Source organism: Rhinoderma darwinii, chromosome 1 (genome assembly GCF_050947455.1).
Source record: "Rhinoderma darwinii isolate aRhiDar2 chromosome 1, aRhiDar2.hap1, whole genome shotgun sequence".
In the NCBI taxonomy this organism is placed as follows: domain Eukaryota; kingdom Metazoa; phylum Chordata; class Amphibia; order Anura; family Rhinodermatidae; genus Rhinoderma; species Rhinoderma darwinii.
The window spans coordinates 643925432-643948974 of NC_134687.1; the positions used below are offsets into that span (position 1 = coordinate 643925432).

Here is a 23543-nt window from a genome sequence, read left to right on the forward strand (position 1 = left end):
TTTGAGGGGTCTAGTTTCTAAAATGGGGTGTTTGATGGGGGTTTCTAATATATGGGCCCCTCAAAGCAACTTCAGAACTGAACTGGAACCTAAAAAAATAAATAAATGAGGCAATACTTCGCTTCTTACATTATACTGATAATGAGCCGTGCCCACCCCGAGATGACCCCAGTTTTGACCGTTTGTATAAACGGAGACCCCTATTAGACCGTTTCAGTGCCCGGTTTTCCCAAGCATACACCCCCGAGAAGTGTATTTCTATTGATGAGTCCCTGGTACATTTTAAAGGGAGGGTTCAATTCCGCGAGTACCTGCCGGGTAAGAGGGCAAGGTATGGCGTGAAGATATATAAGCTGCGAGAGTGAATCAGGGTATACCTACAAATTTAGGATATATGAAGGAAAGGCCACCCCCAAACCAGACTGCATCCTGGACTACAATAGGTACATGGGAGGGGTGGACTTGTAAGATCAAGTCCTGAAGCCCTACAGCGCTATGCGGTGTGGTATAAGAAGCTGTTTGTGCACATCATACAGATGGCATTGTACAATGCGTTACGTGCTACGTCGATGTGCAGGCCAGACGGGAACTTTCCTGGAATTTCAAGAGGTGATTATCAAGAACCTAATCTTTAGGGACCAAGAAGGGGGACACCCAGTACTTCTGGAAGCGGGGCCACACGCATCGTACCAGGGCGGCAACACTTTCCAGGAGAAGTTCCCCAAACCGGTGGAAAGGGAAAGAGTCAAAAGAGGTGCAAAGTCTGCTATAAGGGATGACACAATATATCAATGTGACACGTGTCCCGAATAACCAGAGCTCTGTATGAAAGAGTGTTTTAAAATGTATCATACATCCTTTGGTTTATAATTTACCCCAATTTTACTTACCCTGATGCACTCCGCACAGCTTATCCCCCCTCGTCTTTCCCCTCTGGGCCCTGCTGCGTGCCCAGGCAGCTGATAACAGCCACATGTAGGGTATTGCCATACCCGGGAGAACCCACATTACAGTTTATGGGGTGTATGTCTCCGGTCAAAATGCTCACTACACCTCTAGATGAATGCCTTAAGGGTGTAGTTTTTAAAACGGGGTCACTTCAACTGTACTGGTACCTCAGGTGCTTCTGCATACATGACTTCGCACCAGGAAATCCCCAGTAGGCCAAATGGTGGTCCTTTCCTTCTGAGCCCTCCCATGGGCCCAAACGGCAGTTTATCACAACAAATGGGGTATTGCGGCACTCAGGACAAATTGCGCAACAGAATGGGGTATTTTGTTTCTTGTGAAAATAAGAAATTTTCAGCCAAAACTACATATTATTTGAAAAAACTAATTTTGTTTTCATTCCCAGCCCAATTCAAATAAGTTCTGTGAAAAAACTATGGGTCAAAATGGTAACAACACCAATAAATGAATTCCTTGAGGGGTGTACTTTCCAAAATGGGGTCACTTCTGGTGGGTTTCCATTGCTTTGATACCTCTGGGGCTCTGCAAATGCGACATGGCACCCGAAAACCAATCCAGCAAAATCTGTACTCCAAAGAACACACAGCGCTCCTTTCCTTCTGAGCCCTCCCATGGGCCCAAACGGCAGTTTATCACCACAAATGGGGTATTGCTGCACTAAGGACAAATTGGGCAACAAAATGGGGTATTTTTTTCCCTGTGAAAATAAGAAATTATGATCAAAAATGACATTTTATTGGAAAAAATGAAATTTTTTTCATTTCACAGCCCAATTCAAATACGTGCTGTGAAAAAACTGTGCGGTCAAAATGGTAACAACAACCATAAATGAATTCCTTGAGGGGTGTAGTTTCCAAAATGGGGTCACTTTTGGGGGATTCCTACTGTTTTGGCACCTCAACACCTCTTCAAACCTGGCATGCTGCCTAAAATATATTCTAATAAAAAAGAGGACTCAAAATCCACTAGGCGCTTCTTCGCTTCTGGGGCTTGTGTTTTAGTCCACGAGCGCACTAGAGGCAAATGTGGGACATTTCTAAAAACTGCAGAATCTGGACAATACATATTTAGTAGTGTTTCTCTGGTAAAACCTTCTGTGTTACAGAAAAAAAAATGAATTAAATTGAAATTCAGCAAGAAAAATGAAATTTGCAAATTTCACCTCCACTTTGCTTTAATTCCTGTGAAATGCCTGAAGGGTTAAAAAACTTTCTAAATGCTGTTTTGAATACTTTGAGGGGTCTAGTTTTTAAAATGGGGTGTTTTATCAGGGTTTCAAAACTTTCTCTAAATTTTGCAATTTTTCACCAATAAACACTGAATATATCGAACCAAATTTTACCACAAACATGAAGCCCAATGTGTCACGAGAAAACAATCTCAGAATCGCTTGAGTAGGTTTAAGCATTCCGACGTTATTACCACATAAAGTGAAATATGTCAGATTTGAAAAATGGGCTCTGAGCCTTAAGGCCAAAACTAGGCTGCGTCCTTAAGGAGTTAATCCAATGTTTTTGTTTTTTTGTGGTAAAAACTTTCTGATAACTTTATTCTGCGGTCAATACGACGGAGATAACAAATTTCTATAGTTTTTCATGATGCGCGACATTTACAAATCGTTAAATAGAAATGTTTTATGTCGCCAAATTCTCAGCCAGAACTTTTTTATTGTTTCATCGATGGAGCCGAGTGACAATGTTGTTGTTTTTTGGGATGAGCACGGCCAAAGGTGGAGCCGCATCCATCAGACATTTCTGGCTTATCCTGGGGAGAAATGTCCGTGTTGGGAATACCCCTTTATTCCATGTGGTGACGGCTCTGAGAAGATGTTTCTCTCAATGATGAATAAGTGAGGTTCTGTATGTCACACATGATGTTGTCCCCTGTATGATTTCCATCTTCTCCTTTCTTCATAAAGACGTCTGCGGTACTAGATCCTCCAGTTCCTCCAGTTTTCTCATCTTCTCCTCCACAACGTTCCTTCTCCTGAATGACCCACCAAGGATGGACAAGGACAGGAATGAGATGGGCAGAAGAATATTAGACTTCACCTTGGAGATCATCTACCTGTTGAGCGGAGAGGTAAACTTTTCTACATTATAGAACAAGTCACACATAGGGAAGGGACAATACATAATAGGAAGTAATAGGAAGAATCCAGTGTCCTGTATAACAGCGTCCAGACCTTCCAAGTGACGTCAAGAAGCTGAAGATCAGCCACCAATATGGTCAGTTATGTGTCATGTCACCAATGCAGCAATAGTAATGTTGTAGAGCAATGAGAATGACCAGGAACCAGGAGGATCAGGATGACATCTATATAGAAACATAGGAGATGACGGCAGGAGGAGAGCACATGGTCCATCTAGTCCCCCCAATATTATTTCCTTTTTAGTTTTGTTCTATTTTCTCAATGTCTTTTTGTAGGTGAGGTCTCCAGTATTACAGATGTGGGGTCACTAGCGCTCTATACAGCGGGGTCACAATCTCCCTCTTTCTACTGAGGGGGGAATACTGTGTTCAGTTCTCTAAGTGTCTCTCTCCATACAAAGGAGTACACAATAGTGAAGAAGACATCGGGTGACTGTACGACTCCCATCATCCATGAGTCAGGAGCATGGAGCAGTAGTCAGAGCCCCATCACAGAGCCTCCCCCTCACTCCCGGATACATGAGAAGAAGATCTTAGACCTGATCTACAAGATGACTGAGCTGCTGACTGGAGAGGTGACACTGCTGGGAATGCTGGGAAATTCTACAGTAACATCACTGGAGGTGTCTGGGTAATGACTGTATCATTGTGTGTGTCAGGTTCCTATAAGGAGTCAGGATGTCGCTGTCTATTTCTCCATGGAGGAGTGGGAGTATCTAGAAGGACACAAGGATCTGTACGAGGAGGTCATGATGGAGAACTACCGGCCGCGCACATCACAAGGTGAGAAGAGACGGATATATATATATATATATATATATATATATATATGTATTGGCATTACTGTGGGCACAGGCTGGCTATATTGAGGCCTTAATACCGTCATATGCAGCACATATACACGTGTGTACAGTGACATGTAATGTAGGAGCTCCGCAATTTTGGCTCTTTTCACGTTAGATCCCTACGTTTCCTGTATATGTCCAATAAATCCAGAGTGCTCCATTCACCAGACAGATTATGTCTTTTGGTACAAATGAAGCCAAGAGCAGTACACTGTACGAGCGCAGTAAAGCGTGGTGTACCGTCCTCTCCTTCATGTGTGTAATGTGCATGCGCTCCTCCCTGCTGGACTCCTCCCCGCTGGACTCCTCTCAGTAACTTGTAAGTTCTTTTGCTGAAATGGAGGATTTTGACGTGGTCAGGTTTGGAACACTAAACTCCATCTATATAACGACATGCTCGGGGTTCAGTGGCTCCAAAACTACTGACAGGTTACATTTTAAATACTGCCAGGACTTCTAGAGAGAGCCTGTGAGTCCTGCTTACCCCGCCCACACAGAATGTTTGACAGCTTTTCCTTTGTCATCCTGCTCATGAACTCTGAGAGTGACGCGTTCCTGATGGGGCCGATGCTTGAGCTCCAAACACACGTTCCTTACTTTACCTCCTGTCCATGCAGAACATGTAGGGAGCAATGCTGGAAGGGGTTAATATCAGTCCCACACAGACATTCAGATCATCTGCTGTAAATCTGTGACGTGGGGCCATTACTTTACACATTTGTGGGGAGGGAAAATCATATTCTGTGACATGCCGCTCATTTCTTGGGTGGAGGATGGGCAGTCGTACCAGGTCTATGTTCCTGCCAGTCATCAATCTCCTCCAGTTTGCTAAGATGGTCATACACATTAGATGTATGTTGGCTGGACCGGCTGATTTTGTAATGTATTTGGCGACTTCCAAACTCTCCCCGATGTCAGATGTCCGGAGAGAGAAGGATCGGGCTGTGGAATTTCAACATGCCGGATCCTTTTGTTAGTAGAAAAGTCTGTTAGCGGCTTTCTCCTTTCTCCCTATTGAAGACACCTACACACCCGCCCGAGCGTACATGTATATGGGGGAGGGGAGGAACGACGGTTCACCTGACAGCTATCTAGAGTGTATGGCTGGCTTTAGACTAGTAGTTCACAAAACTGAGAACCTCGGTAGGTCTCAATGGCTGCAAATCATTTTATCAAAAACTCTGCCCTAAAAAGCCACAGGGCGCTCCTTCCTCGTTAGGCCACAATTGGGTTATATTTCAGCATAGGAGAATGGCGCAATAAACATATTTTGATGACCTACCAGTAACAGACGTTGGAGCAGCAGCGTAATTTCATGCCAGCAAGGCCGGTGCTGAGCTTCAAACCAAGGAGTGACCCCTCCATGTACGATGGACATCAAGTAGCGAGAAAGCGAAGCAGCACTCAAAATCCAATGGGTTTATTCATCCAACATCCACTACAACGTTTCACCTTCTTTATGAAGGCCTTTTCAAGCAATGTGTGTTTAATAATACGCGAGTGTATATATAAGAGGCCGAGCCTAAACAATCGGTGTTAAAATCGTTTTTTTATATCAGTTTTATGTTAGGGTTTTATTAAAAACGTTTATATTTATTTGTGTGTTACTTTTTTCTATTTTTACACTTTTTCTTCCCTATGGGGGCTGCCATTTTTTTTTCCATTTCTGTATGTGTCGATTAACGACATATACAGACATGGAATACGGCAGCTCCAGTCCCATAGGGAATGCGAACGGGGCCCGTTCCATCCACTATGGTGTACGCCGTGTGTGTGGGAACGGCGCATGCGCCGCTACCACACAGTCCAATTTGAAATGCGCGCCGTCCGGCGCCATTTTCCTGTGGACCGGAAGTCGCGGCCGGACAGTAAGATTACTACTTCCGGTCGCGGCTTCCGGACTTGTGCACATGGAGCAGCGGCAGCAGACGGAGCGGACGGACCGGAGGGAGCGGCGGCGACTGGAGCAGGTAAGTGATTTCTATGTATGTTAGTGTTTCAGTGTGTGTTTACTAGTGTATGTAAACCTTCTACACTGTGTGTTAGCTCAAAAAATGGCGACACACAGTGTAGGAGGTTAGACCGTTCAAACCCCTAGTTTCTGCCGGCACTAGCCAGGATAAAGGAGGGGGGGATTCTGAGAGCTCACTAGAGCGAGGGATTTTTTCCCAATTTTGCAGCATAAAGCAATGTGGTTGCTTTACCACATGCAATGCTGCAATTTTGGGAATTGCTCGATCTAGTGACCGGTGCTGGGAAATATTATAAATTGAATCCAATTTATAATATTTCCTGACTCGTGAAAAAAATAAAAAAAATTAGAACAATGTTTAATCACCTACACACTAATTGTTTAACTAAAAAAAAAAACATGTTTTGCTGGCAACACATTCCCTTTAACTTTAGCAACCAGTGCCAGGCAGCTGTTGCCAAAGCAAATAAAATCATGGGTTACAACAAAAGAGGCCTAGATACAAATCACTAGTCAGACCACACATGGAATATTGGGTAAAATTTTGGGCCCCCGTGTGTAAGAAGGACATGGCTGAACTAGAACGGGTGCAGAGGAGGGCGACCAAGGTAATTAAGGGAATGGGTGGATTGCGGAACCGAGAAAGGTTATCAAACTTGGGGCTATTCAGTTTAGAAATAAGACAGCTTAGGGGCGATCTAATTATAATTGGACAGGACCGAGATCTTTCTAATGATCTTTTTACACCTGGGCCAGTAACAAGGACAAGGGGCATCCTCTACATCTGGAGGAAAGAAGGTTTCTACACCAGCATAGACAGGGATTCTTTACTGTAAGAGCAGTGAGACTATGGAACTCTCTGCCACAGGATGTTGTGATTGTTAAGCAATGGAGGACCTGGACGCCTTTATAAATATTATAAAGTGCCTCCGATTATACTGACATTATATAGAATAACTATTATACTGCCGGAGTGTGCCGATCGTCTTTCTAAATGACTTGTATTATCATGTTTACTTCTAACTACAGCACGACTGCCCATAGTCTACGCTGCCGGCTGCCCATAACTCTGCATTAGAGGTCACATTACATTGTACAGCGCTGGCGGCCGTTAAGGATACGGGAGTCATGAAGACGAGCAGGACGCGCTGTCTCCTAATGCAGAGTTATGGGCAGCCGGCAGCGCGGACTATGGGCAGTCTGTGCTGTAGTCAGAAGTAAACCTGATAATACAAGTCATTTAGAAAGACGATTATCGGCACACTCCGGCAGTATAATAGTTTCCTATATAATGTCAGTATAACCGGTGGAGAGAGCCGGCTGACTTGAAAGTGCAGCGCTGCACATATTAAACCCTATTCCACTCTGCCAACGTTTATATATGTGGCAACTTCACGGGGCATCGGCAGTGGGAACGTATATAGCCGTAGGGCTGTCATGAAGGGGTTAATAAAAGTGTATAGAAAATATTGTCTATAAAGGTGTACACAGCCTTTAAGAGGCTAATATACAGGTGACACCCTGACAATTTTTTGGGGTTGTCCGGGAACTCTTAAAATAGAGGCCTCTGTATCCCGCCACTTTCATGTGTAACTGTCCATAGAAGGCAGATACAATAAAATATTCTGGCGGACCACGGAGCTGTTGGCGCCCCGCTATTCACTCTGGTAGGGCACAGTCTCCTTTAGGCCTGTGGCTTACAAGGTGCAGGAACATCGACACCGGTAGTGAGGACCTCAACATTGTAATTCCGGCTCTGATCAGTAAACATAGAAGTGTAGAGAGAAGTGTGTGATATATAGACAGATATACAGTAGTCATGTATTCCGTCACTGTGTGTTTCCTACAGATGGATCCAGTAGGAGAAATCCACCAGAGAGATGTCCCAGTCCTCTGTATTCCCAGGACTGTCCAGAGGAAAATCCTAATGTCCCAGAGAATCATCAGGTAGATGAAGCTGAGCCGTATACCAGATCTATATAGGGGGGTGTGGAGCTTTTTGGTCCAGCGGTCATAGATGTGGTCATAGATTTTGGTGGTTTCTTATGTTGATCTGTTAGATTCTTCGCACTCTCTGCTGTATTGTACTGAATTGTTACATATGTGAAATCAGGGGGAAGATGTGACTAATATTAAAGTGGAGGATGAAGAAGAAGAGCGGGTGAGGGGCGATCAATCGTGTAAGAGTGAAGTGGAGGAGGAAATTCCAGGAGGTGTTACCAGAGGTAAGTAATAATGACATTAGAAAGTGAATTGGGAGGTTTGTTAGGGTGGGGTTCCTCCTTAGTTCTACATTACAGTAACACGTCAGACAATGTGTTATACATAGTGCAGGAGCTGAGGGAGCTGTGACTGCACATAGAAGTTCTCTACGAGGTGATCTATGATTCCGGTCATGCACTAGGCTTAGTATCAGATTTTGGGAGGGATACCAGGAGCATTTAACCCTTTCAGGACTGATCCGTTTTTTGCTTTTTCATTTTAGTTTTACCCTTCCTGCTTTCCAAGAGCCATAACTTTAAATGTCAAGGCACAGGTAACTTCACACAGGTAGTGAGGACCTCAACTTTGTAATTCCGGGTCTGATCAATAAACTTAGAAGTGTAGAGAGAAGTGTCTGATATATAGACGGATATACAGTAGTCATGTATTCAGTCACTGTGTGTTTCCTACAGATGGATCCAGTAAGAGAAATCCACCAGAGAGATGTCCCAGTCCTCTGTATTCCCAGGACTGTCCAGAGGAAAATCACAATGTCCCAGAGAATCATCAGGTAGATGAAGCTGAGCCGTATACCAGATCTATATAGGGGGGTGTGGAGTTTTTTGGTCCTGCGGTTATAGATGTGGATATAGATTTTGGTGGTTTCTTATGTTGATCTGTTACATTCTTCGCACTCTCTGCTGTATTGTACTGAATTGTTACATATGTGAAATCAGGGAGAAGATCTGACTAATAACAAAGTGGAGGATGAAGCAGAAGAAGAGCGGGTGAGGGGCGATAAACCGTGTAACAGTGAAGTGGAGGAGGAAATTCCAGGAGGTGTTACCAGAGGTAAGTAATAATGACATTAGAAAGTGAATTGGGAGGTTTGTTAAGGTGGGGTTCCTCCTTAGTTCTACATTACAGTAACACTACAGACAATGTGTTATACATAGTGCAGGACCTGAGGGAGCTGTGACTGCACATAGAAGTTCTCTACAAGGTGATCTATGATTCCGGCCATGCACTAGGCTCAGTGTCAGATTTTGGGAGGGGCACCAGGAGCCTGTAAAAATTACAATCCACTATGCTACATAAGTATTGCAGTGTATTGAACCAGCGATCTTACTATCTATGGTTCAAATCCCCTAGGGGTACTAATAAAAAGTGTTAAAAATGTTTACATAATGTTTTCAGCGAACACTGTTCTTGGCCGTTACTCCGGGTGTCAACTGTAATACACAGCTGACACCCGCAGCGCATGGAGCGGGTTCAGAGCATATTTGTGTCTGACGAATATGAAGTGTATTGAGGTGCAAGGAGTCTGGGGGATACTTCTGAATGAAGTGGTCAGGTTCTGATGACTAATGTAAAAGGGGGGCCAAGTAAAGGAGTCAGATTAGGGCATGTTAAAGGCCTTGTTGATAAGATGTGTTTTCAGGGCGCGCTTAAAACTGTGGACGTTAGGAATTAATCTGATTGTCTGGGTTAAGAAAATATAAGAAGATTCCTCCAGCTCACCAGTATGTATGTCCGGATTTGGACTGCGCACGGATCCACGTGGCGACACACGGTACAAACACAGCAGAAACATAAGAATTTGATCCAACGCGGTTTCTTTAAAAGGAAGTAATATTCCAACTTTATTTCAGACGTTCGCGCATTCCAGAGGACTGGTGCAGCATGAGAGAAATATTTGAGACGGGAGTGGGAGGTTCGGATTATGGAGGATGTTAACCTAAGGTGGTTCGCAGCATGTAGAGCACTGGTAGGGTGGTAAGCATTGATGAGGGAGGAGATGTAAGGAGGTTCAGCACTGTGGAGAGCTTTGTGGGTGAGAGTAATACGTTTGAATTTAATTCTGAAGGGAATGGGCAACCAGTGCAGTGACTGGCACAGGGTAGTGGTGTTGGTGTAGCCGTTGGTCAGAAAGATAAGCCTGCATTAAGAATAGAGTGGAGAGGGGAGAGTTCATTGTGGGGAAGTCTATTAGTAATGAGTTATAGTAGTCAAGACGAGAGTGAATCAGAGCGACAATGAGAGTTTTGGCTGTTTCCACAGTAAGAAAAGGGTGGATTCCGGAGATGTTTTTGAGGTGAAAGTGACAGGAGCATGAAAGTGATTGAATGTGCGATGTAAAGGAAAGATCGGAGTTGAAAATTACCCCAAGACAGCGGGCGTGCTGCCTGGGGGTTATGGTAGTGCCACACACTGAGATGGATACGTCAGGTTTAGGGAGGTTATCTGATGGTGGAAACACAAGGAGCTCCGTTTTAGAAAGATTCAGTTTCAGATAGAGAGAGAGAGAGACAGCGGACAGACAATCACTGGTGTTTTGTATTCGAGCAGGCGGGTGATGTCATGGGAAGAGGTATATAATTGGGTCATCAGCATAGAGATGGTACTGGAAGCCAAATCTGCTGATAGTTTGTCCAATAGGAGCTGTGTAGAGTGAAAAGAGGAGTGGACCTGGGACTGGTCCCTGAGGAGAAGTAGAACCAGCAAATTACACTGAGCGAGCAATCAGAGAGATGGGAAGAAAACCAAGAGAGAGCCATGTCCTTAAAGAGGCTCTGTCACCAGATTATAAGTGCCCTATCTCCTGCATAATCTGATCGGCGCTGTAATGTAGATAACAGTGGTTTTTATTTTGAAAAACGATCTTTTTTTTTAGCAAGTTATGAGCAATTTTCGATTTATGCTAATTAGTTTCTTAAAGACCAACTGGGCGTGTTTTTACTTTTGACCAAGTGGGTGTTGTGAAGAGAAGTGTATGACGCTGACCAATCCGTGTCATACACTTCTCATTGTTCCAGCTCCGCTTCTTTCACTGCACAATCACACTGTGCTGTTGATCATGCTGAGCTGGAACAATAAGAAGTGGATGACGCTGATTGGTCACTGATTGGTCAGCCTCATACACTACTCTGTACAACACCCACTTGGTCAAAAGTAAAAACACGCCCAGTTGGTCTTTAAGAAACTAATTAGCATAAATCTAAAATTGCTCATAACTTGCTCAAAAAAGATAATTTTTCAAAATAAAAACCACTGTTGTTATCTACATTACAGCGCCGATCAGACTATGTAGGAGATGGGGCATTTATAATCTGGTGACAGAGCCTCTTTAACCCCTTCCCGCCATTTCACGTACAGTTACGTGATGGGAGATGGACTTTTCCCGCATCTCCACGTAACTGTATGTGATGGAGATGAAGCTGGCTCAGGAGCTGAGCCAGCGACATCACCGCCGGGTAACAGCTGTATGTTACAGCTGGCACCCTGAGGTATCGGCCAGGACCGGAGCTAGAATCCGATCTGACCGATTAACCCCTCACATGCTGCGTTCAATAGAGATCGCAGCATGTGAGGAGTTTATAGCCACCAGCACCCCAGCAACGTGATCGCTGGGTTGCCGGTGGCTGCAAATGCGATCGGAGGGGTAATACTTACCTCCCGGTCCGCCAGTAACGGAATCCTCCTATGCCCCGTCGTCGGCGGGGCCCAGGAGGCTTCCGGTACCATCGGCAAGATGGCGCCGGCTCAGCTTCCGGCTCAGTATGTTACAGCGGACACCCCGATCTAACGCCAGGAACCGGAGCTAGCTACGATTCCTGGCATTAACTTCAATGCAGCGATTCAATGCAATCGCTGCATCAAAGTAGTTTGTATGCAATCGGCAGCCTTGCCATGCGATGGCAAGGCTGGCGACTGCTACTATGGCAACAGGATGCCTAACAATGGCTTCCTATCTGCCATTACGTTAGCCGATTAGGCCCCGCCCGGAGGCGGAGCCTGATCGGCTTGCTGTCAGTGAACAACTGACAGTTCTAATACATTGTATTAGAACATAAAAAAAACAGTTGGACCTTCAAGTCCCCTAGTGGGACTAAAGAAAAGTGTAAAAAAAAGTGTAAAAAAAGTAAAAATAAAAGTTGTAAAAAATACAATAAAAGTTTCAAATAATAACACAAAACACAATCGCCCTTTTTCCCTTATCAAGTCATTTATTATTGAAAAAAAAAAATAAAGCCATACATATTTGGTATCGCTGCGACCGTAATGACCTGAACTATAAAAATATTATGTTATTTATTCCGCACAGTGAACACCGTAAAAAAAAATACTGACATAATTGCTATTTTTTGGTCACTTTGTCTTCCAAAAATTGAAATAAAAAGTGATGAAAAAGTTGCACGTACCTAAAAATGGTACCTATGAAAACTATAACTCGTCTCGCTAAAAACAAGCCCTCATACAGCTCCGTCGACAAAAAATTGAAAACAGTTATGGCTCTCACAACTTGGCGACAGAAAAAATCCATTCTCTTTACAAAAGTTATTTTATTGTGCAAAAAGTTGTAAAACATAAAAAGTGCTATAAATTCGGTATCGCCGGAATCGGACTGACCTGCAGAATGAAGGTAACATGTAATTTATAACGCGTGTTGAACACTGTATAAAAAGAACTAAAAAAATATGCCAGAATTGCTGTTTTTTGGTAACCTTGCCTCCCAAAAAAAAAAAGGATAACAAGTGATCAAAAAGTCGCATGTACCCCAAAATGGTACCAATAAAAACTACAGCTCGTCACACAAAAAAAAAACAGCCCTCATACCACTACGTCTATAAAAAAAATTAATTAGTCAAGGCATCAATAAGCCAGGAAATAAAAAATATGCAGTTGTGCCGGCCCGAGGGGAACGTTTCTTCTGTTTCAAGAGGCGATTTATCAAGACCCTAAAATTAGGGAACCAGGAAGGGTAGGGCTCAAACATATCTGCTGGAAGGGCGCCCGTATTATACCAGGACAACACTTTCCTGCAAAATCCCCCAAACTGCAAAGGTGCCGAGTGTGGACCAAAAGGGGAATAAGTAAAGACCATTTATTAGTGAGACACCGGGCTGTGCAGAAAGGATTGTGTCACAGCATAACACACATCTATGGATTATTTTATTGGTTTTTTTTACCCCACTATACCACCTGACTATGCCCCTTATATACTCTGCCCGGCTTACATGTGCCCCCACATTATAAATGGAAACACCAGTAAGACACCAAACAAAACTACTACAAGCAAAATCCACGCTCCAAAAGCCAAATGGCGCTACCTCCCTTCTGAACCCTACAGTGTGCCCAAACAGCAGTTTACTTCCACATATATGGCATCGCCATACCCGGGAGAACCCTTTTAACAATTTTTGGGGTGTGTGTCTCCAGTGGCACAAGCTGGGTGCCACATATTGGCATATCTATTGAAAAACCATTTTCACTCTGCAACATCGCGTGCACACCAATTTCTGCCAATCACCTGTGGGGTTAATATGCTCACTACACCTCTAGGTGAATACCTTGAGGGGTGTAGTTTCCAAAATGGGGTCACTTCTGGGGGGGATCCACTGTTTTGGTCCCACAGGGACTTTGCAAATGCGACATAGCGACCAGAAACCAATCCAGCAAAATCTGTACTCCAAAAGCCAAATGGCGCTCCTTCCCTTCTGAGCCCTACTCTGTGCCTAAACAGCAGTTTATTACCACATATGTGATATTGCCGTACACAGGATACGTTGCTTTACAAGTGTTGGGGTGCTTTTTTTCATTTATTTGTTGAGAATATGAAACATTTTCAGCTAAAACTACGTCTTACTGAAGAAAAATGATTTTTTTTATTTTCACTGCCCAATTCTAATAAAATCTATGAAACACCTGTGGGGTCAAAATGCTCACTACACCCCTAGATGAATTCCTCAAGGGGTGTAGTTTCGTGAATCGAGTTAGTTTTGGGGAGTTTCCACTGTACTGGTACCTTAGGAGCTTTGCAAAAGTGACATGGTGTCAAGAAACCAATCCAGCAAAATCTGTGCTCCAAAAGCCAAACGGCACTCCTTCTCTTCTGATCCTTGCCGTATGCCCAAACAGCAGTTTATGACCACAAATGGGGTATTGCCGTACTCCAGAGAAGTTGCTTTACAAATGTTGGGGTTCTTTTATTCCTTTGTTGAGAAAATGAAAAATGTTGAGCTAAAGCTACGTCTTATTGGAAAAAAAGGATTTTTTTTTATCTTCACTGCCCAATTCTAATAAAATCTATAAAACCCCTGTGGGTTCAAAATGCTCACTACACCCCTAGATGGATTCTTCAAGGGGTGTAGTTTCCTAAATGGAGTCACTTTTTTGGTGTTTTCACTGTTTGGGTCCCTTAGGGGCATTGCAAATGCGACGTGTTCTCCGCAAACCATTCCTGCTAAATTTGAGCTCCAAAAGCCAAATGGCGCTCTTTCCCTTCTAAGCTCTGCCGTGTGTCCAAACAGCCGTTTATGACCACATGTGGGGTATTGTTTTACTCGGGAGAAATTTCTTTAAAGTAGTGGTGCATTTTCTCCTTTTAGTCCTTGTGGAAATTAGAAAAAATAAGCTAAACCTACATTTTCTTTGAAAGAATGTAGATTTTCATTTTCACGGCCTACTTCCAATAATTTCTGAAAAAACCTGCGGCGTCAAAATGCTCACTATACCCCTAGATAATTTCCTCAAGGGGTATAGTTTCCAAAATGGGGTCACTTTTGGGGGATTTCCGCTGTTTTGGTGCCGCAAGAGCCTTTCAAACCCGACATGGAGCCTAAAATATTTTCTAATAAAAAGGAGGCCCCAAAATCCTCTAGGTGTTCCTTTGTTTCTGAGGCCGGTGCTTCAGTCAATAAGTGCACTAGGGCCACATGTGGGGTATTTCTAAAAACGGCAGAATCTGGGCAATAGATATTGAGTTGCGTTTCTCTGGTAAAACTTTCTGTGTTACAAAAAAAATAGATGAAAAATGAATTTCTGCAAAAAAAAAAAAGAAATTTGAACATTTCACATCTACTTTGCCTTAATTCCTGTGAAACATCTAAAGGGTTAAGAAACTTTCTAAATGCTGTTTTGAATACTTTGAGGGGTGAAGTTTTTAAAATGGGGCGAGTTATCGAGGGTCTCTAATATATAAGGCCCTAAAATCCACTTCACAACTGAACTGGTCCCTGTAAAAATAGCCTTTTGAAATTTTCTTGAAAATGTGAGAAATTGCTGCTAAAGTTCTAAGCCTTGTGATGTCATAGAAAAATAAAAGGATGTTCAAAAAACGATGCCAATCTAAAGTAGACATATGGGTGATGTTAATTAGCAACAATTTTGTTTGGTATTACTATCTGTCTTACAAGCAGATACATATAAATTTAGAAAAGTGCTAATTTTTGCAATTTTTCGCTACATTTTGGTGTTTTTCACAATTAAATACTTTATGTTACTGGCAAAATTTGCTCGATACATTAAGTCCAATGTGTCACGAGAAAACAATCTCAGAATCGCTTGGATAGGTAAAAGCATTCCGAAGTTATTACCACATAAAGTGAAACATGTCAGATTTGAAAAAATTGGCTGTGTCCTGAAGGCCAAAACAGGCTGTGTCTTGAAGGGGTTAAGACCAATATAGTGAAGCATATTAAAGAGGCTCTGTCACCAGATTATAAGTGCAGTCGTTTTTATTTAGAAAAATTGTAAATTTTGACCAAGTTATGACCTATTTTAGATTTATGCTAATGACTTTCTTAATGGCCAACGGGGCTTTTTTTTAGCTTTTGACCAAGTGGGCGTTGTAAAGATAAGCGTATGACGCTGACCAATCGGCGTCATACACTTCTCTCCATTTATGTACTTCGCACATAGTGATCTTGCGAGATCATGCTGTGCTGTCACTTACTCACACATTAACTATACTGAAGTGTCTTGAGAGTGAATAGCCATCACCTCCTGCCAGGACGCGATGTGTATTCACAATCCCGACACTTCGGTAACGTTTGTGTGTCACTTACTCATACAGCACATTGAGATCACTCTGCTGTCATTAAGTCCCACACAAACGTTACCTAAGTGTCGGGACACACAGACAGCAGCAGAGTTCACATCCAGATATCCTGGACAATATCAGGTTAAGAGCTAGTATGAAGGTTGGCCACCGAAAGAGTTCCATATTTTCAGAAATTTGTCAGGACATCCATGAGTTTCATATGTGAGTTTAAAACATGGGAGGGCAGAGTTAAACAACGCAATCCATGCGGATACCGTAGGAACTTCAGGATGTTTCCAGTGCAGGAGTTTGTTGTGTTTTTTTTTAGTAATAGTAGTGTCTTGAGAGATCTTATATTAAATGGACCATTTAGAGAAGATAGTATTTCAGTATGATCATCCACAGATACAGAGGAAAGAGTCTGAGACCATCGGTCCAAGGCTTTGTCAAGTTTATTGGAAGATACATTAAAGAGGCTCTGTCACCACATTATAAGTGCCCTATGTCCTATATAAGGAGGTCGGCGTTATAATGTAGATGACAGCAGTGCTTTTTATTTAGAAAAACGATCTATTTTAAACCACTTTATTAGCGATTTTGGTTTATGCTAATCCAGCCTGGACGTCATGTGTATTCAGAATCCTGACACTTCTGAATCTTTTCTGTGAGATTCCAGCAAGCCACGCGTAATCTCGCGAGATTACGAGGTAAACGAGATTTCGTTTGCCTTGCTGGAAATCTCAAAGAAAAGATTCAGAAGTGTCATGATTCTGAATACACATGACGTCCAGGCTGGATGGTCATGTGTATTCATTATCAGGACACTGGATTAACGTTAATGTCTGTGTATGTAGCTGCACATAGTGATATAACTATATCGCTAGTGCAGTGTAAATGAATGGAGAGGAGTGCATGATGCTGATAGGTCAGCGTCATACACTCCTCTGTACAACGCCCACTTGGTCGAAAGTAAAAATACGCCCACTTGGTCATTAAGAAACTCATTAGCATAAAGCTAAAAATTGCTAATAAAGTGGTTTAAAATAGATCGTTTTTCTAAATAAAAAGCATTACTGTCACCTACATTACAGCGCCTATCTCCTTATGTAGGAGATAGGGCAGGGGAAAGGACAAAAAATTGGATCCAGCGAAGAGTCTGTGTAATTCTGTTAAAATAAAGGAATCTTCTTCCAAGTTTTATTGAAGCAAAAGATAAAACAAGTGCGGTGAATAAGAATGAATTTCTCAAACATGCAATGCAGGGATAGAACAGCTATTGGAGCGGTGCCTACGCGTTTCTGACGCTGGCTGCGTCCTTAGTCATGGCCATTCTTATTCACCGCACTTGTTTTATCTTTTGCTTCAATAAAACTTGGAAGAAGATTCCTTTATTTTAACAGAATCACACAGACTCTTCGCTGGATCCAATTTTTTGTCCTTTCCCATACCTATACGTGTGCCGAGACGGGGATCCGTGCGTGAGTGACTCTGCATATCTGCTAAATGTGAGCTGGAGGAACCCTCCTATTTTTTCTAGGAGATAGGGCACTTATAATGTGGTGACAGAGCCTCTTAAAGCAACAGCCGATAGTGTGGACAATGGTATAGCCAACGTCTCCTGTGTCGCCCAGTCATCCATCGTGGATGTACATAGTCTGACATTATATCCTTCAAATTGCGACTGAAGAGTGTGTCTAAGCTGAAAATAGCGGAACCTGAGTCGAAATCTGGTGTTTGAATCTAAGCTGAGTGAAAGTGGCAATCTTGTCCACCACCACCACATCTTCGAAGGTCAATAACCCTAGGGCTGCCCACTCGCTACCGTCAGGGAGTCTTCTTAGCTGCGGTAAAAGCGGGTTATACCATAGTGGAGTCCTAGGGGCCCAGGACTCCCCCCTCTGACTTAAATAGCAGCATTGATCTGTGCTAAACCTTTAGGGTAGTCTGCATTGGGACTGTAAGAGAGTATCCCGGAGGGATAAATAGAATTCACTAGGGCTTTATAGAAACCAAGAAGCCTCCAGCTCAGTAGAGGGGTTAAAATGCCTGTGAGTAAACCACCACCAAACGTACACCAATTGGCTGGTAAGGAAGTAAAGATATAAATTCCGGAGAGCCAACCCCCTCCCCCCTGCTCAGTGGGGGGGGGGGGTTGTAGTGTGCCTGGAGCAATTCTAGGAGTGCCCCATACCAATTAAAAGATCTAAGATCTTTATCAATATTGGTATACAGTGATGGTGGTAGCCACACTGGTGAGTTATGAAAAATATACAAAAACCTGGGCAGGGACTTCATTTTAAATAGATTAATTCTACCCGTAGCTGTGAGAGGGAGGTGTTTCCATCTATCAAGGTCCATCTTAAGAGACTGTACCAAAGGAGTGATATTATCTGGTATAAAGCTACAAATATTGGCCCTAATTACTACACCTTGATAAGTACCGTATTTTTCGGACTATAAGACGCAGTTTTTAGCAAGAATAAGTCTCATAGCAGTCAAGGGACCCGGCATCGCCGGGCCCCCTTACCGCTTCATTACTTAAACCCTTCCTGACCCATGACGTTCCCGGCACATCATGGAGTGGGGGGGGGGGGGTGATGTATGGAGCGGGCTCACGCGCTGAGCCCGCTCCATACACTGCAGGTGTCCGCAGCTGACATTCTGCTCTAACGACCAGGAACAGTAATTTCGCTGTTCCTGGAGGTTTAAAGGGGTTGTGCCATAAAACACATGTATCCCCTACATGTGTGATCGCTGGGGTTCCGACCCCCAGCGATAAGGAGAACGGGGACCGAAACTCACCAAGAGCGCTACATGAGAAGCTTTGACTTCCGCGTTCTGTGTCCGGCAGCTTTGTAGAGACGAATGGGATTCTTCTGCGCATGCGCGAGCGTCTATGTATTGATCTCTATGGAGCTGCAGAACAAATAAGCCGGACACAAAACCCGGAAGTTCAGGCTTCTCATGTAGCACTTTGGGTGACTTTCAGTCCCCTGTTCTCCATATCGCTGGGGGTCCCAAGTGGTCGAATCCCCAGCGATCCCACATGTAGCCTCTATCCTGTGGGAACTAATAAAATGTGTAACAAGAAAAAAAAAAGAATGTTGTGAAACAGAATAAATTATTTTTTAACAAATAATTTTTTTCCTATTTTCTATGGTCTAAAACCTGGGTGCGTCTTATAGTCCGAAAAATACGGTAATTTTATCCACTGTAGTGGGGAAGGAAGTGGAACCCTCCCAGCTGCTTCATCTATCGCCATCACCAACGACTTTCCAATTCACAAAGTCCAGAGAAGGATGCAAATAATTCAAACAAAGATAACATTTCCCGCAGAGATAGACCCGGTTCATTACAGAATAGAAGCGTATCGTCCGCATAGAGAGAGACACGCTCCTCACTCCCACCCATCCCAAAGCCCTTTATGTCAGGAGAGGCCCTTATAGTTAACGCATGAGGCTCAAAGGCTAATGCAAAGAGGGAAGGTGAGAGTGGGAAACCCTGTCTAGTCCCTTGGGCTTGTGTGAATGAGGGGGAGATGTGACCATTGGTCTTAATACTGGCTATAGGTTGGTAGTATAATAGCTATATCTATCCGAGTCCGAATCTGGGTCCAAACCCAAACTTACCAAGTACAGACCACAGATAAGACCATTCTACCGAGTCAAACGCCTTTTCAAGTTCTAGAGGCGCAATAATTCTGGATCCTCCCGAGCCCAAAGCAGAGGATATGTTGGCAAAGAGCCTTCGAAGGTTAATATCAGTGGCCTTCCCCGGCATAAAATCAGACTGGTACGGATGGATAATAAGAGAAATTATTTTTTATAGACGCATTGCTAAAATTTTGGCCAATATTTTAATGTCACAATTAAGGAGTGAGATAGGCCGGTAGGAGCCACACTCTTTCGGCTATTTACGGGGCTCGGGGATCAGTTCTACAAGAGCCTCTCTCATAGAGGGAGGGTATCGCCCCCATCAAAGGATTGGAAAAGGTTAAGCAAATGAGGGGCAATTAATTCAACATGTAGTTTATACCAATCTATGGGCAGGCCATCCAGTCCCAGGGTTTTCCGGTTCGGAAAGGATCCAATAGCCTTCGTAATTACCTCTATAATCAAATCAGCTTCAAGAATACCGACGTCCTCTCTATCTAGGGTAGGGAACCCAATATTATCAAAGTATATCTCTAGATCAGAAGGGGTGGTGGAAACATTAGAAGAGTATAAGTCAGAGTAAAATTTAGCAAAGATTCCAATGATTGCCAACGGGGTCACTAATATACATCCCAGTACAGAAGGTTATTTCCAAAATAGGGTTTGGGGTAGTGTCCTCCCTAGCCAGGTAGGCCAGCAAAAGACCATTCTTGTCTCCATGCTCAAAAACTCTCTGCCGAGAATATAACGTTTTTTTCTTAGTAAATTCAGTTAAAAAATACTTTTATTCTCGATGTTAAGCGGAGAAGGAAGTAAAGGCTGAAGACTCCCCAGTTATAAGATACTCTTCCTCTGCCACAGCCAACTCGGCTTCCAAAACTGTACGCTGCTGAGATAGCCCCTTCCTATACAAGGATATTACCCGTATGACTACCCCACTGATATATCCATCCCATACCAGATGAAGGCATCCCATACCAGATTGCTATCTTCCGAACGCAGATTAATTCTTCAGAACCCTACAATTTTTTTTTTCCAATGTAGTCGCAATTTCCGCACAGGAGAGCCAAAGGGGTTTCCAGATCTTATGCTTTAACATTTCAGGGAACCCCAGAGTAACCATGGGTGGGGGGGAGTGGTCGGAGATTCCTCGAGGGAGGAATTGCGCATCCACTACATATGCCAAGGAGGCAGCATTAACAAATGCCAAGTCGATTCGGGAGAAGGATCTATAGGCTGGTGAGTGGCATGAATAAGCTACAGAGTTAGGATAACGAGCTCGCCAAATTTCCCGTAGATGATACATCGCAGCCCAATCTGTTAAAGGGGAACCAAAACCTGGGACTTCCCCCAGTTTATTTGGGCCAGAACACAGCAAAAGGTAAAAGTCCCCCGGGAGCAGAAGGGGAGCAGGTCCAAGTTCCGTTACCAGCGTCATTATATCAGTGAGTAGTTGGATCTCTAGAGGCCGGAGGAGGATTATAGATATTCACTATAATAAAGGTTGTAAAATGGATTTGTCAGAATAACACAATGAACCTCGCCCGTGGATCTGTCCTTACATTCGTAACATCAGAGATTTGTGAACCAGCAAAGAGACCCTACAGGAGTAACTGGAGTAGGAGGCGTGATAACCATGCCAGACTCAAGGCCGTGTAAGAGCTCGCAGCTTGGAACTATGGAAGTAAATGGGTCTCTTGTAAAAGAACGACCTGCGGATTGTATGTAGAGAGGAAATTAAACACTAGAGCACGTTCGAATTTGTCATTCAATCCTCTCACGTTCCAGGAGATAATTTTAAGATGGTGTAGCTTTTCCATGAGTAATAATAAGGGCAATATATGTCTGGAAAGCCGCAGCACACTGGGGTTGAATATTGAAATTGTGTCCCCTATGGAAATCTCCATCAGCTGCACTCCCATAGGTCAAATCACCAGTCCACATATTCAGAGAAATTACATATATACAAGCAGACAAGTATGAAAGGCAAAAACATTTAAATCTATCCCCACAAACTTGAGACCGGTTTCATTCCCGCTGTAAATGACAGGTTACAACGAGCTCATGCTTCCTCTGCTGTAACTACCATAGAAACAGTAACGAAGTGCAGGGATTGTGAATAGACATCCCGTGGAATGTCTATTCACTGTCTAAACACTTCAGTACTGTTAATGTGTTGGTATAAGACAGCACATAAGTATCTAAAAGGATCCCTATTCGCTGCCTAAATGAATGGAGAGAAGTGCATGATGCTGATTGGTCGGCGTCATACACTCTTCTGTACAACGCCCACTTGGTCTAAAGTAAAAATACTCCCACTTGGGCATTAAGAAACTCATTAGCATAAATCTAAAAACGCTACTAAAGTGGTGAAAATAGATCGTTTTTTTAAATAAAAAGCACTGCTGTCATCTAAATTATAGCGCCGATCTACTTATATAGGAGATACGGCACTTATAATGTGGTGACCGAGCCTCTTTAAAAGTAAAACTCCCCCTTTTTCCCATATCAGTCCTTTATTATTAATACAAATATATAAACAAACAAACTAGACATAATTGGTATCGCCGCGTCAGTAACGGCCTGAACTACAAAATTATTTCATTATTTAACCCGCGCGGTGAACGGCATAAAATAATAATAAACCGTACCAAAATCACAATTGTTTGGTCACTTCACCTCCTAAAAAATGTAATAAAAAGAGATCAAAAAGTCGCAAGTACCTAAAAATGGTACTGATCGAAACTACAGTTCGTTACGCAAAAAACAAGTCCTCGCACGGCTTTATTGATGGAAAAATAAAGAAGTTCTGGCTCTTAGAATAAGGTAACACAAAAAGTAAATGATTTTTTACAAAAAGTATTTTATTGTGCAAACGCCATAAGACATAAAAAAAACTATAAACATCTGGTATCGCCGTAATCGTATCACCCCGCAGAATAAAGTGAATGTCATTTATAGCGCACGGTGAACGCTGTAAAAAAAATTTAATAAAAAAACAATAGTAGAATTGCTGTTTTTTATTTACCACGCCACTTAAAAATAGAATAAGAACTGATCAAAAAGCCGCATGCACCCCATGAAAACTACAATGAAATTCCTCAAGGGGTCTAGTTTCCAAAATGGCGTCACTTTTGGGGGGTTTCCACTGTTTTGGCACCAGAAGACCTCTTCAAACCGGACATGGCTCAAAATCCTCTAGGTGGTGCTTTGCTTCGGAGGCCGATGCTTCAGTCCATTACCGCACTAGGGCCACGTGTGGGATATTTCTCAAAACGGCAGAATCTGGGCAATAAGTATTGAGTTGCGTTTCTCTGGTAAAACCTTTTGTGTTATAAAAAAAAAAATGGTATAAAAAGGATTTTCTGCCAAAAAAAAATAATGTAAATTTCACCTCTACTTTGCTCTAAATTCCCGTGAAACACCTAAAGGGTTAATAAACTTTCTAAATCCTGTTGTGAATACTTTGAGGGGTCTAGTTTCTAAAATGGGGTGTTTCATAGGGGTTTCTAATATATAGGCCCCTCAAAGCAACTTCAGAACTGAACTGGAACCCAAAAAAATAAATAGTTTAGGCAATACTTCGCTTCTTACATTATACTGATAATGAGCAGTGCCCATCCCGAGATGACCCCAGTTTTGACCGTTTGTATAAACGGAGACCCCTATTAGACCGTTTCAGTGCCCAAGCATACACTCCCGAGAATTGTATTTCTATTGATGAGTCCTTGGTACATTTTAAAGGGAGGCTTCAATTCCGCCAGTACCTGCCGAGTAAGAGGGCAAGGTATGGCGTGAAGATGTATAAGCTGTGCGAGAGTGCATCAGGGTATACCTACAAATTTAGGATGTATAAAGGGAAGGACACCAGTATTCAGCCCCCAGAATGCCCCCCCCCCTTACTGGGAGTTAATGCAAAAATTGTGTGG

At 43.0% G+C, this 23543-nt stretch overlaps 1 protein-coding gene across 2 annotated transcripts in view; it reads left to right on the forward strand.

The window, feature by feature from the left end:
* LOC142662685 (uncharacterized) overlaps positions 1 to 23543 on the forward strand; it is a 39434-nt gene that overhangs the window by 3586 nt on the left and 12305 nt on the right. The window contains exons 2-9 of one of the 2 annotated variants that reach the window (XM_075840935.1): positions 2888 to 3051; positions 3522 to 3695; positions 3780 to 3903; positions 7787 to 7884; positions 8051 to 8162; positions 8423 to 8473; positions 8613 to 8710; positions 8877 to 8991. In XM_075840935.1, coding sequence (XP_075697050.1) covers positions 2974 to 3051; positions 3522 to 3695; positions 3780 to 3903; positions 7787 to 7884; positions 8051 to 8162; positions 8423 to 8473; positions 8613 to 8710; positions 8877 to 8991 — 850 coding nt within the window. In that variant the 5' untranslated portion in view covers positions 2888 to 2973. The remainder of the gene's footprint in view (positions 1 to 2887; positions 3052 to 3521; positions 3696 to 3779; positions 3904 to 7786; positions 7885 to 8050; positions 8163 to 8422; positions 8474 to 8612; positions 8711 to 8876; positions 8992 to 23543) is intronic. The other variant, XM_075840985.1, reaches the window with a different exon arrangement.